The 15,315-nt window shown below is 36.7% G+C and overlaps 1 protein-coding gene across 1 annotated transcript in view; it reads left to right on the plus strand.

Annotated features, from left to right (window-relative positions):
* The window catches only part of LOC145724673 (NAD(P) transhydrogenase, mitochondrial-like), a 28,054-nt gene that overhangs the window by 8,459 nt on the left and 4,280 nt on the right, over positions 1-15,315 (plus strand). Inside the window, exons 2-16 of the mRNA XM_081973052.1 lie at positions 7,951-8,179; positions 8,233-8,387; positions 8,441-8,581; positions 8,693-8,815; positions 10,033-10,220; positions 10,270-10,425; positions 10,850-11,054; positions 11,113-11,325; positions 11,381-11,607; positions 11,666-11,754; positions 11,808-12,006; positions 12,561-12,727; positions 12,778-12,915; positions 12,967-13,187; positions 13,657-13,808. Coding sequence (XP_081829178.1) covers positions 7,980-8,179; positions 8,233-8,387; positions 8,441-8,581; positions 8,693-8,815; positions 10,033-10,220; positions 10,270-10,425; positions 10,850-11,054; positions 11,113-11,325; positions 11,381-11,607; positions 11,666-11,754; positions 11,808-12,006; positions 12,561-12,727; positions 12,778-12,915; positions 12,967-13,187; positions 13,657-13,808 — 2,574 coding nt within the window. The 5' untranslated portion in view covers positions 7,951-7,979. The remainder of the gene's footprint in view (positions 1-7,950; positions 8,180-8,232; positions 8,388-8,440; positions 8,582-8,692; positions 8,816-10,032; positions 10,221-10,269; positions 10,426-10,849; positions 11,055-11,112; positions 11,326-11,380; positions 11,608-11,665; positions 11,755-11,807; positions 12,007-12,560; positions 12,728-12,777; positions 12,916-12,966; positions 13,188-13,656; positions 13,809-15,315) is intronic.

Here is a 15,315-nt window from a genome sequence, read left to right on the forward strand (position 1 = left end):
ATTTTGACAGTTCTGACATTAGTGACAGGTACCACGAGGTTTTTGGATAATTTAGCTAAGTTGACCACTGTCAAAATAACTGTCATAAATCTCAGATATGCGTTTTGTATCGAATAGTGAAAAAAACTTTTCTAAATCCTGATTTTTGCAACTTTTGAGCACAGTTTGACAGTTAGAGACAAAATTGCTTGTCAAACCCACTTGGAGTGAGAAAATAATTGTTTTAAGCCAATTTGTGGAATCCTCATTAAATTTCCTATCCAATAAGCTGAAAAACACTACAAGATTTGGTACAGTTAGGGAGAAAAGCGGTGTCAAAGTTTGAACTGTCAGAAACACTGTTTGAAAATAGAGTCAGGGATAAAATGGCCTGTAAAACCCATTTCAAATGAGAAAATCACTGTTTTAAGCATATTTTTGAAATCCTCATTAAATTTCCTACTCGATAACCTGAAAAACACTTCAAGATTTGGTACAGTCAGAAGGAAAAGCAGAAAAGCGGTGTCAAAGTTTGAACTGCCAGAAACACAGTTTGAAAGGACAATCAGGGATAAAATCGCCTGTGAAACCCACTTAGAGTGAGAAATTGACTGTTTTAAGCATATTTTTGGCATTCTCATTAAATATACTATCCAATAACCTGAAAAAACACTTTAAGATTTGGTACAGTCAGAGGGAAAAGCAGAAATGTGATGTCAAAGTTTGAACTGCCAGAAACATAGTTTGAAAGGACAGTCAGGGATTAAATCGTCTGTGAAACCCATTTGGAGTAAGAAAATGACTGTTTTAAGCACATTTTTGGAATCCTCATTAAATACCCCATCTAATAACCTGAAAAAACACTACAAAATTTGGTACAGTCAGGAAGAAAAGCAGTGTCAAAAGTTCAACTGCTAGAAGCACAGTTTGAAAGGACAGTCAGGGACAAAATCGCCTGTAAAACCCACTTGGAGTGAGAAAATGACTGTTTTAAGCCCATTTTTGGAATCCTCATTAAATTTCCTATCCAATAACTTGAAAAAACACTATCAAATTTGATACAGTCAGGGAGAAAAGTGGTGTTAAAGTTTGAACTGACAGAAACACAGTTTGAAAGGACAGTCAGGGACAAAATCGCCAGTAAAACACACGGACTAAGAAAATGCCTGTTTTAAGCACATTTTTGGAATCCTCATTAAATTTCCTATCCAATAACCTAGAAAAACACTACAAAATTGGTACAGTCAGGGAGAAAAGTGGTGTTAAAGTTTGAACTGACAGAAACACAGTTTGAAAGGACAGTCAGGGACAAAGTCGCATGTAAAACCCATTTGGAGTAAGAAAATGACTGTTTTAAGCACATTTTTGGAATCCTCATTAAATACCCCATCTAATAACCTGAAAAAACACTACAAAATTTGGTACAGTCAGGAAGAAAAGCAGTGTCAAAAGTTCAACTGCTAGAAGCACAGTTTGAAAGGACAGTCAGGGACAAAATCGCCTGTAAAACCCACTTGGAGTGAGAAAATGACTGTTTTAAGCCCATTTTTGGAATCCTTATTAAATTTCCTATCCAATAACTTGAAAAAAACACTATCAAATTTGGTAAAGCCAGGGAGAAAAGCGGTGTCAAAGTTTGAACTGCCGGAAACACAGTTTGAAAGAACCGTCAGAGACAAAAATGCCTGTAATACCTATTTGGAGTGAGAAAATGACTGTTTTAAGCACATTTTTGAAATCCTCATTAAATTTCCTATCCAATAAGTTACGCTACAAAATTTGGAACAGCCAGGGAGAAAAACGGTTTCAACATTTGAACTGCCAAAAACACAGGATTTGTATAATTTACCAGAAAACTGGTAGTTTTCCGGTCAACTTTTCCTGGTAACCTAAAATATTAAATTTACAGGTAATTTACCCATAACTAATGAATACACAAATCTTTGTATCCTGTCAGAAACCTTAAAGAAAATACATATGGCCCCTCAGAGCCTTCATATCATTCAAATCGTTGATTTCTGATTTTTTTAGAGAGTACGCTGAGACTCTTCTTCTTCTGACACCCAAGACAAAGCAATCTCTCTTCTAACTCTTAAGTTCTTCAAAAACCTAGCTAAGAAGACACTTTAGTGAAATGGAAAATTGTATATTAAGGCGGTGTTTAGTGACAAAAAATAATTTTTTTTTGTCTGAATGAAAAAAAATAAAACAAATAAACTGTCTTGACTTTTATTAGACTAAAGTGGGTATTTGACTATATACTCCAATTAAGGTCACCAAACTATTGAAACAGCACTCAACAAGGGGCAAATTACATTATCACTATGAGTATTAACATCGGTTATGCATTAAAATTTACACAAACAAAGATAACAAACTGATTGTTCAAGTTTTGTTAAGCCACAGTGAGCTTAACTAACACACAAATTTCCCTCAAATCAAGCAAACAAAACGATACTACCTTGGGTAATTCCGATCATTGTAACAAACGAGATATTTTTATTTGTTACAGGTAAACAACATAATTCTACTGGTAAAATACTGCTGATTAAACAAAAACCAGATGCAGAAAGTTTGCTGGTAGAAAGATAAAATCTGTTTTGATTTCAAATTAAGAATGTTAGTGTATAGCAACAGAATGTTATTTTGAAATTTTTTAAACAATAAGTTGTATTACATTGATCTAATTAACAGATTTCTTACAGAGGAATATGAAAGTGCTCAAAACAACAGGATAAAAACAAAGAATATAATTTTAAATTAAACTAATATTGATACTGGTATGTGCGTCAGAAAACTTAATTTTAAAACAGTCAACAAAAATATAGTGAATCTAAATCTAGTTTATCCTGTAATTTCACATTAGGAATTTTGAAAACGTGATTGGTGGCTATTAAAACGGTTTTCATTTCCAACTTACTGATAATCAGTTGAATAGAATGTACTATTCGTTGACTTTGACCTTAATTTTTCAAGGAAACTTGAGCGCTGACCTAAGTTAAACTTAAATTGATGGTGCAAGTGGAAACAGGGTTAACGTTTCGATAAATATTACAAAATATAAATAATTCTTGATTGATCTCTGGAATGGTACATGCTATTTCACTTAGAGACAAAAATGCTAGTTAACGTGAAGTTGTCCATGCAAAACCCTTACCATAATTTTGTGGAATGTACGATCTGCACCAATGAGGCCTACAATATGTTAGGCCTACAAACCTTAGAAAAGTACAAAAACTGAGATGGATTTATTAGTAGTTTAGTATATTTATTGCTCCTTAGAACTTTAGAACAAAACATAAATAATTCTTGATTGATCTCTGGAATGGTACATGCTATTTCATTTAGAGATAAAAATGCTAGTTAACGTGAAGTTATCCATGCAAAATCCTTACCATAATTTCGTGGAATGTACGATCTGCACCAATGAGGCCTGCAATATGTTAGGCCTACAAACCTTAGAAAAGTACACAAACTGAGATGGATTTATTAGTAGTTTAGTATATTTATTGCTCTTTAGAACTTTAGAACAAAACATAAATAATTCTTGATTGATCGCTGGAATGGTACATGCTATTTCACTTAGAGACAAAAATGCTAGTTAACGTGAAGTTGTCCATGCAAAACCCTTACCATAATTTTGTGGAATGTACGATCTGCACCAATGTGGCCTACAATATGTTAGGCCTACAAACCTTAGAAAAGTACACAAACTGAGATGGATTTATTAGTAGTTTAGTATATTTATTGCTCTTTAGAACTTTAGAACAAAACATAAATAATTCTTGATTGATCTCTGGAATGGTACATGCTATTTCACTTAGAGACAAAAATGCTAGTTAACGTGAAGTTGTCCATGCAAAACCCTTACCATAATTTCGTGGAATGTACGATCTGCACCAATGAGGCCTACAATATGTTAGGCCTACAAACCTTAGAAAAGTACACCAACTGAGATAGATTTATTAGTAGTTTAGTATATTTATTGCTCTTTAGAACTCTGGATCTGGAATTTCACTCTCTTAGTCAATTAGCTTCTCAAAATTAATGTAAATTTAATTTTACCTTATATGTTTATGTGACAAAAGTTTTCTGCACATACAGTAGCAATTTTTTGTTTTTTTCTAGTGTATCCAAGGATATCCGAAATTACAAAATTTTAATTATCAATAAATAAATCAACTTTGATGACATTTTTTTGGCACAACAAATTCTGCAGAAACTTTGCTTTGAAAAAGTGCTTTTCTGTTATTCTTAGATTAGTTTCTTTCTTCTTCGTTGAAATGCTTAAAACTTAATTTTATTTTTTTGGAGGTGCTTATAGACTAACAGAAAACACACTCAACTGACATGAAATACAATTTAAGCTGTAATTTAGATAGTTGGGCAGTTACGGACCTGAAAATGTCACTCGGGCTAGTAAATTGAGCTTAAAAACCAGGATTGTACTGGATCATTTTAATAAAAAATCCTTGTATTCATTAAACTGGAGTAAGCAAACCAAAAATAGCAGAAAACACACTTAACTGACATGAAACACAATTTGGCCTACAATTTGGGTATTTGGGCAGTTACGGGCCTGAAACTTTCACTGAGGCTAGTAAAATTAACCTCAAACTAGGACCGTACTGGAACATTTTTAGAAAAATGCTTGTTTTTGTTAAACTGGAATAACCAAATAGAAAATGGCACAAAACACACTCAACTGACATGAATCACAATTTGGCCCATAGTCTGGGTATTTGGGCAGTTACGGACCTGAAACTTTCACTGAGCCTAGTAAATTAAACGTCAAAACCAGGACCGTACTAGAAACTTAAAAAAATCTGTTTTTTGTTAAATAGGATTAAGCAAAAATAAAAAATAGCAGAAAACACACTCAACTGACATGAAATACAATTTAAGCTGTAATTTAAGTAGTTGGGCAGTTACGGACCTGAAAATGTCACTCGGGCTAGTAAATTGAGCTTAAAAACCAGGACTGTACTGGATCATTTTAATAAAAAATCCTTGTATTCATTAAACTGGAGTAAGCAAACCAGAAATAGCAGAAAACACACTTAACTGACATGAAACACAATTTGGCCTACAATTTGGGTATTTGGGCAGTTACGTCCCTAAAACTTTCACTGAGGCTAATAAATTGAACCTCAAACTAGGACCGTACTGAAACATTTTTATAAAAATGCTTGTTTTTGTTAAACTGGAATAACCAAATAGAAAATGGCACAAAACACACTCAACTGACATGAGAAACGCAATTTGGCTCATAGTCTGGGTATTTGGGCAGTTACGGATCTGAAACTTTCACTGAGGCTAGTAAATTAAACGTCAAAACCAGGACCGTACTAGAAACTTAAAAAAATCTGTTTTTTGTTAAATAGGATTAAGCAAAAATAAAAAATAGCAGAAAACACACTCAACTGACATGAAATACAATTTAAGCCATAATTTAGGTAGTTGGGCAGTTACGGACCTGAAAATGTCACTCGGGCTAGTAAATTGAGCATAAAAACCAGGACTGTACTGGATAATTTTAATAAAAAATCCTTGTATTCATTAAACTGGAGTAAGCAAACCAAAAATAGCAGAAAACACACTTAACTGACATGAAACATAATTTGACCTACAATTTGGGTATTTGGGCAGTTACGGACCTAAAACTTTCACTGAGGCTAGTAAATTGAACCTCAAACTAGGACCGTACTGGAACATTTTTAGAAAAATGCTTGTTTTTGTTAAACTGGAATAACCAAATAGAAAATGGCACAAAACACACTCAACTGACATGAAACACAATTTGGCCCATAGTCTGGGTATTTGGGCAGTTACGGACCTGTAACTTTCAATGAGGCTAGTAAATTAAACCTCAAAACCAGGACCGTACTAGAAATTAAAAAAAATCTGTTTTTTGTTAAATAGGATTAAGCAAAAATAAAAAATAGCAGAAAACACACTCAACTGACATGAAATACAATTTAAGCCATAATTTAGGTAGTTGGGCAGTTACGGACCTGAAAATGTCACTCGGGCTAGTAAATTGAGCCTCAAAACCAGGACTGTACTGGATAATTTTAATAAAAAATCCTTTTATTCATTAAACTGGAGTAAGCAAACCAAAAATAGCAGAAAACACACTTAACTGACATGAAACACAATTTGACCTATAATTTGGATATTTGGGCAGTGACGGACCTAAAACTTTCACTGAGGCTAGTAAATTTAACCTCAAACTAGGACCGTACTGGAACATTTTTAGAAAAATGCTTGTTTTTGTTAAACTGGAATAACCAAATAAAAAATAGCTGAAAACACACTCAACTGACATGAAACACAATTTGGCCCATAGTCTGGGTATTTGGGGAGTTACGGACCTGAAACTTTCACTGAGGCTAGTAAATTAAACCTCAAAACCAGGACCGTACTAGAAATTTAAAAAAATCTGTTTTTTGTTAAATAGGATTAAGCAAAAATAAAAAATAGCAGAAAATACACTCAACTGACATGAAATACAATTTACGCTGTAATTTAGGTAGTTGGGCAGTTACGGACCTGAAAATGTCACTCGGGCTAGTAAATTGAGCATAAAAACCAGGACTGTACTGGATAATTTTAATAAAAAATCCTTGTATTCATTAAACTGGAGTAAGCAAACCAAAAATAGCAGAAAACACACTTAACTGACATGAAACACAATTTGACCTACAATTTGGGTATTTGAGCAGTTACGGACCTGAAACTTTCACTGAGACTAGTAAATTGAACCTCAAACTAGGACCGTACTGGAACATTTTCAGAAAAATGCTTGTTTTTGTTAAACTGGCATAACCAAATAGAAAATGGCACAAAACACTCAACTGACATGAAACACAATTTAAGCCGTAATATAGGTAGTTGGGCAGTTACGGACCTGAAAATGTCACTCGGGCTAGTAAATTGAGCCTAAAAACCAGGACTGTACTGGATAATTTTAATAAAAAATCCTTGTATTCATTAAACTGGAGTAAGCAAACCAAAAATAGCAGAAAACACACTTAACTGACATGAAACATAATTTGACCTACAATTTGGGTATTTGGGCAGTTACGGACCTAAAACTTTCACTGAGGCTAGTAAATTGAACCTCAAACTAGGACCGTAATGGAACATTTTTAGAAAAATGCTTGTTTTTGTTAAACTGGAATAACCAAATAGAAAATGGCACAAAACACACTCAACTGACATGAAACACAATTTGACCTACAATTTGGGTATTTGGGTAGTTACGGACCTGAAACTTTCACTGAGGCTAGTAAATTAAACCTCAAAACCAGGACCGTACTAGAAATTTAAAAAAATCTGTTTTTTGTTAAATAGGATTAAGCAAAAATAAAAAATAGCATAAAACACACTCAACTGACATGAGACACAATTTGGCCCATAATTTGGGCAGCTAGGAATCTGAAATTTTCACTGAAGGCACTAAATTGAACCTAAAAACCAAGGCCTTTCTGGAAAATGTATAGAACAAGGAGTTTTTGTTAAATTAGAATAATCAAAGTTTCAGAAAAACGTTATAGACTTCTACGTCGTCACAGAAAGGTAAATATTTTGAACTTGACACATGAAGTGAGAAAATTTTACCAACGTTCCATTCAAAACGTTTCTATAACACTGTTACGTCACTCCATTGTACTTTGATTTTGCCTATATATCGGTGGCGTTCGCTGGTGGACTAAACCCGTGAGGGATGATTAATTAGTCACGGGTAGGTAATGGATGTTATTATCTATTCAATACTAGTGAATGATTAACCAGTCGTAGAAAAAGCGAGTTACTGTAGAATATTTATGAATACTGCCTACACCAAAATAACATAAATTTTAAATTACATTATTTACAAGCTACATTAAAACACAATTAGACATTAATTTTGCTCCTCCTACATCCCACATTAAGTCCAATTCTTAAATCAAATTTTGAATTTTGCAGATATAATATTAGACTCTCCATAACTGGAAATGGCAGGGGGCGTTCTACGAGTTTGTCTAAATCAAAAACAACTGAAAAAATCTGCTTTACTTGATCGAATATGGTCCAGAAGTATTTCCAAAAGTTGGCCCCATTACAAGGAAGCCACTAAAGAGGCAGAAGTCAAAGGGATTCCTTATAGTAAACTGACTATTGGGGTTCCTAAAGAAATATGGCAAAATGAAAAACGGTAAGACAATTTAGTTAAAAATAGAGTTAGACAAAGGTATTACTTTTAAATAGAGTATCCATAACACCAGCAGTGACTCAAACTCTAGTAAAAAAAGGGTTTAAAGTGAGTATAGAAGAGAGCGCCGGAGCTTTGGCTAAGTTCAGAAATGACGATTACGAACAAGCTGGAGCGAAATTAGTCAATAACGAAGAAGTGTTTAGTTCTGGTAAGTTGGTAAACTGTAGTATCAATTTGCAGAGTTTAATTGTGTTTGTGTAGATATCATTCTGAAAGTAAGGCAACCGTTGGACGTGGAAGTACCGAAATTCAAAGAAGACTCGACGCTGATATCCTTCTTGTATCCTGCACAAAATAAAAGCTTGGTGGACAAATTGGCAGAGAGGAAAATAAACGCTTTTGGTAGGTCGTACACACACACACAATATTAAGCAAATATTTGCTGCATTTGATGCGCAAATTTTCGTTTTAGACACCCTCTGTATATAATATAAAAACTATCAATTGTTGCAGCTATGGACTGTATACCTAGGATCAGCAGAGCTCAAGTATTTGATGCTCTAAGTTCGATGGCTAACATAGCTGGATACAGAGCAGTGGTGGAAGCTGCAAGTCACTTTCCTCGATTCCTGTCAGGTATGTATTTGAACTTTTCTTTTTAGTAAACTTCGTTTGTTTCAATGTAAATCCATCTATGGTGGTCCTACAGATTCTGCCGCAGTTGCTGGTATTTCATGTTTTTTTTGCTTTCTGGAATGTATTTTAGAGCTGGTTTGGGCCACCTACTCTCGTTCATGCGTTATACGAGCACACCATCTTAACTTAAGAGTTTCATCTTCTTTCTGAGATTCTATGAACTCTATTTGTTCTCCGCCTAATTTCATTATTCGACATGAGCTCTCTCCTTGATATGCGACAGGCTCTTCTTTAACAGTCCATCTCCACAGAGTCTGTCCTTCTTCTTGTCATTGTAAACGCGGATGAGGACAGCTTTACTTTTTTCATTTCAATAATTTACGAACCCGGTTGCAGATTTCGAGACGACTACATGGTCTGGCACGAGACGGAGTCTTCTGGCTGTCTTTTACCGTCTGCCTTACTAACGAATGCCTTATTTATACCAAATTGGTTCAGTGACGAAATCTATTGTTCTTCGTTTGTTTTCATTTTCCTGCATAGCAGTAGCGGTGATTTATCATTTTTGATTTTTGCAACTCTAGATCCTGATCTTTGTCCCCCTCTCCTATTCGCTTATATTCCGTTTTTGTCAAGTTCATGCTCATACCACGCATTTCTTTGGTAGTGCATCTCGACAGAGTCTGTCCTTCTTCTTGTCATTGTAAACGAGGATGAGGACAGCTTTACTTTTTTCATTTCATTAATTTACGAACCCGGTTGCAGATTTCGAGACGACTACATGGTCTGGCACGAGACGGAGTCTTTCTGGCTGTCTTTTACCGTCTGCCTTACTAACGAATGCTTTATTTATACCAAATTGGTTCAGTGACGAAATCTATTGTTCTTCGCTTGTTTTCATTTTCCTGCATAGAAGTAGCGGTGATTTATCATTTTTGATTTTTGCAACTCTAGATCCCGATCTTTGTCGCCCTCTCCTATTCGCTTATATTCCGTTTTTGTCATGTTCATGCTCATACCCCATTTTTCGTATTCTTCCTGTGGTTTCCTATAAGCATGAGAAATGCTCAGGAATCTTCTTCGCAATTCCTGAGCATTTCTCTCTCCACTTGCACAGCGCTTCTTGGATGTATATTTTGAATAGGCTAGGAGAAAGGCAGTATCCTTGCTTTAAACCCTTCGTGACATTAAAAATACTGGTTTCAATGTAAATTTAGGACAGATAACGGCCGCTGGCAAAGTACCTCCAGCTAGAGTCCTGGTCATTGGTGGAGGAGTAGCAGGATTGGCTGCTATAGCACAAGCCAAATGTATGGGAGCAGTTGTGCGTGCTTTCGATACCAGATCAGTAGTAAAAGAGCAAGTGGAGTCTCTTGGTGCGGAGTTTTTAACTGTCACCATTGAGGTAAACAAACAATTTACCAAAAAGGCAGAGAGATAGAAGATTTTTGTAGGAAGAAGGTGGAGACACTGGTGGGTATAGTAAGGAAATGTCCAAGGAATTTATCGATGCCGAACACGCTTTATTCGCGAAACAGTGCAAAGAAGTTGATATTATCATTTCAACGGCTTTGATCCCAGGAAGGAAAGCTCCGTTATTAATTTTAAAGGTAAAGTCTGTCCCACGGCTACTGGCAGTGACCTAATAATTGTTGTTACACTCAATAAGTACAATAACTGCTGTATAGACACCCCATATAACAAAAAGTTGTACCGTTTGGCCGCTAGAGGTCGTCAAAGTAGACTTTAGTTTTTCTTGAATATCCCAGAAACGCCTCAAACTAAAGGTCTAAAATTTTTACCACAAACGCACCTCGTTGGATGTCTAGTTCAACAAAAACAAAGCTTTTTAAATCACCGGAAAGAAAGGTTAAACTAGGAACCACAAAATATCAAAGAAAATCTTACGAACTAATCTAAGACAGAAGTAAGTTTCAATATGACGTGACAATTAATGTCGTCACTGCCACCTCTTGGGACAGAGAGTATGTCTTTAGATATTATTCTTTTTTTTACAAATAACTTACTTTAAAGGAACATATTGAAAGCATGAAACCTGGCAGTGTTGTCGTGGACTTAGCTGCCGAAGCTGGTGGTAACATCGAAACTACCAAACCAGGAGAAATATACAGTTACAAAGACGTCACCCACATCGGAACTACTGATCTACCAAGCTTATTGCCTACGCAAAGTTCCACATTATACGCCAACAATATTTCAAAGTTCCTACTCTCAATTGGTAAGTAACATCAAGTGATGGAGAAAGAAAAATAACTTGATTTTTTTAACCAAAATAGGTGATAAGAACCATTTCAATATTGACCTCAACGATGAAGTGGTTAGAGGAAGTATTATACTGGATAAAGGGAAGTTATTGTGGCCACCGCCAAAGCCTACAGGACCGCCAACAGCTGTGGTTCCTAAGAAAACAGTGGAAGCTGTTAAGGCTGTTGAAGAAGAGGTTAGTCCGTTTAAAAAGACTTTGGACACTGCTCTAGTAACCACTGCAGGTAAAAATTACGTTAATTACCCTTATTTATAGATAATTGTATATTTCTTATTTAGGAATTGGTAGCATAGTCGGATTGGGAGCTCTTTCACCCAACCCAGAATTTACATCTATGCTCACCGTTTTGGGACTTTCTGGCATTGTAGGCTACCACACAGTTTGGGGTGTAACTCCAGCACTACATTCTCCTTTAATGTCGGTCACCAATGCCATATCCGGTATTACTGCAGTCGGTGGTTTACTGCTAATGAATGGTGGATACGTCCCCTCAAATTCTGTAGAAGTATATGCTTCAGATGAATTTCTATATAGACTGCAACTACAGCGTTGTACATTTTCAGGCTTTAGCTGCTAGTGCCGCCTTCATATCCTTCATCAACGTTTTCGGTGGTTTTCTAGTTACTAAGAGGATGTTGGATATGTTCAGAAGGTTGCGCAGCAATCCTGGTTTGTCACAATTTAAGTAGGAAATTCGTATTTTAGAACTGGAGACCCACCAGATTACAACGTGCTTTATGGTATACCAGCTGCCGTTTTTCTGGGTGGTTACGGTTACGCTGCCATGGCCGGGTTGGCTGAAGTTCACCAAGCAGCTTATTTGGCAGCTTCTTTGTGCTGTGTTGGTGCTTTAGCTGGGTTGAGCAGTCAATCTACAGCCAGACTAGGAAACAATTTAGGAATGGTAAAGTAACACCCATAAATTATCACGTTTAAATTGTTAAGTTAAGTTAAGCGGGTTGCAGAATTTGCGACTAGTACGTTGGTATGGCAGATGGCACGAGACGGAGTCTCCTGACTGACTCTGACCGTCTGCCTTACTAACGGATGTCCACTTTTTTGTCTAGTGCTAATACACTTAAAGGGGAATAATTGATAGTGTCATCAGGTTAGAGCTAAACTACATGGGAATTTTGTCGGATTTAGAGATTTCTAGATAAAATGAAACAAACGTCATCTAAACGTTCTGTCAATAAATCATCTATATAAGAGTTTGAAGGGGCAGACTGGTCCTCGTCATCATTTCCTTGTTGATATCCTCTAAAATCTAATGTAAATCACAAAGGATCACTAAACTTTTGCACGTAGCATACGCTTTTTACTGAACCACCCTGTGTCAATTGCTACGGGCAACCCTTTTGATATATTCACCTCTCAACTAGTGCAAACAAAATTACGAAATCAAAAATTGTGTTCCAAGCATTTCCTGATAATATGATATATGAAATACGTATCTAGATTGGAGTTGCTGGAGGGATAGCAGCTACTTTAGGACAAATAGCTCCTTCTAACGAAGTTTTAGCCCAAATGGTTGCCGTTGCTTTAGGTGGAGGAGCCATCGGCTCTATAATCGCAAAGAAAATTCAAATCACCGATTTACCTCAACTGGTCGCAGCTTTCCACAGGTAAATCATTGGCCAACGATTATAATTACTTAAAAAAAGATTCTCTTTAGTTTGGTAGGTTTGGCTGCTGTTTTAACATGCATCTCGACCTACATTCACGACTTTCCCACTTTTGCCGTGGACCCTGCCGCGAACGTGGTCAAAACGGCTCTGTTCTTAGGAACTTACATTGGAGGTGTAACTTTCAGGTACTTACAGTAAAATATCACCAACACGATTAAAAAAAAACTGTAATCTAGTGGGTCACTTATTGCCTACGGAAAACTTCAAGGATTATTGAAGTCGAATCCATTGCTTTTGCCCGGAAGGCACGCCATAAATGCGACTCTTCTCTTGGCCAACGTTACAGCTGGTGGATATCTATTCTATGATCCGTCTTTAATTGGAGGTTTGGGAGCTTTGGGAACCACAGCAGCATTAAGTGCCACAATGGGTGTAACACTTACATCTGCTATAGGAGGTAAGTTTAGATTTAAATTGTAAAGCCCTTTTAGCAAGTTTACAGTTATATTACAATAATTAAATAGATTGTACTTACATTTGTTAAACGATGAGGGCAGCTTTCTGGAGGTTTTGGCGGTGCGGGTTGCAAAATTCGGGACGACTACATTTTGTGGCACGAGACGGAGTCTTCTGTCTCCGACCGTCTGCTTTACTAACGGACCAAATCGGTTCAGTGAGGAACTCTATTATTGCTTGTTGCTAGTTTTCCGTATTCCTGTATAGCAGCGGTGATGATTTGTCACCCGCTAATAATCGGTATGATGCACTACTTGCATTCTGATTGCAACCTCGTGCATTTTATTATTTGGCCATCCTCGAATATCTGCTTTAAATTAATAAATTTATATTATTTAAATTTCTATCCAAGACACATACAGATAAAACGACATAAACATCAAATCGATATATACTCTCATTATTTTTAGGTGCTGATATGCCTGTAGTGATAACAGTGCTGAACAGTTATTCGGGATGGGCTTTATGTGCTGAAGGTTTTATGTTGAACAATAACCTTATGACGATCGTCGGAGCTTTAATTGGATCATCGGGAGCAATTTTATCATACATTATGTGCAAAGTAAGTAATTTGTTACTTAATGTATATATTTGTTTGCGTAGGAGCAGTTTTCTTTCTTATGCATTTGGCATTTTTTTCAACAAATCTTCATATAGATTCTCCATTTATGGACTATTGGAATCTGCTGCTCTGAATAGATCTGCAAAAGACATGTTGAACCATTCTCGCAGATTCCGCAGCCAAGATATTCTTCTTCTTCCAATTGACCTTATGCCTACAATCTTCCCCTGGATTATCAAGTGGAGTATCTCATATTTTGAACCCTGAATTATGTGACCCAGATAGGTGATATTTCTTCTCTTCACTTCCTAGAACCACCTCCAACTCTTTATTCATTCTGGTAAGCACTTCTGCATTGGTCGTATGCTCCACTCACGATATTCTGAGCATTCTTCTGTAGGTTCACATCTCAAATGTGAACGATTGTTTTCATATTCCTGTATAGCAGTAGCGGTGATTTGTCATCGCTAAAACTAAGTATTGTTACGATTTTACCGTGGGTTCACACAAAGTCAGTTTAACTCAACAATTAATAAATTTATTTACACTCCAAAACACTCCGTACAATAATTAACTCAGCTACTAAAAAACACTACTACAATTCCACAATTATTCCACTATTTAAACTTTACCGCATTCCCAAATTCACTACTACACTACACTACGCCGTCGTCGACACCGCTTCTTTTATATTCGCAAACCACGTTCTAGAATGACCGCAAAACGCTTCGCGATTTGCCTCGAATATCAAAGATGCTTCCAGGTGTCGCTTCCTAACTGTGGCCTACTTTAACACGCGCCCAGCCAGATATTGCGGCGCATCGGTTTCATCGAGTATCGAGCATAGTAGGCCCAAACCGTAACACTGCCCCCTTCTTAAAGCTGATCGTCCCGATCCGCTTCAATCACCGAACGGTCAGCGAATTTCATCTTGCCTTTGGGGCTGCCTTGGACTCTGTATGCGACGTCGTTTAACCTTTTTACCACATTGTAAGGTCCCTCCCAGTGTCGTTGCCATCTTTGATTTAATCCTTTGCTCCTCCTGGGTTGAAACATCCACACAGCATCATCTTCCTTATAATTGCCACCAGTTGGTCTGTGGTCCAGTGTCATCTTCATACGGTCGTTGTTTGGTTTCATCTTCTCTCTCTCAAGTTCCCGAATTGTGATGGATCCCTTCTGTAACGAACACTGGTCACACCGTTTACACCATTCCTCAACGTCCTTTCTGAAGTTAATCCGGTAAAATCGATCTCTTATTCTAGCCAAAGTCTGGTTTACTCCAAAGTGTCCTCCTCCGCGACTGTCATGTAGTTCTCGCAGCACATTCTCTTTGCAGGAATTGGGCACTATTGTTTGGTAAACAAAGCGTTTTCCGTCTGGACTTTCCCATTTGCGAGTAATTAAGTCATCTCGCAGTCGAAGCGAATTCCACTGCAACCAGTAATCCCTTACTGTTGGTCCATATCTGGAAATCTGTTGCCAATCCGGTTTCAAATCCTTCTCC

Source organism: Ips typographus, linkage group LG2 (genome assembly GCF_016097725.1).
Source record: "Ips typographus isolate SLU linkage group LG2, UJ_Ityp_2.0, whole genome shotgun sequence".
In the NCBI taxonomy this organism is placed as follows: domain Eukaryota; kingdom Metazoa; phylum Arthropoda; class Insecta; order Coleoptera; family Curculionidae; genus Ips; species Ips typographus.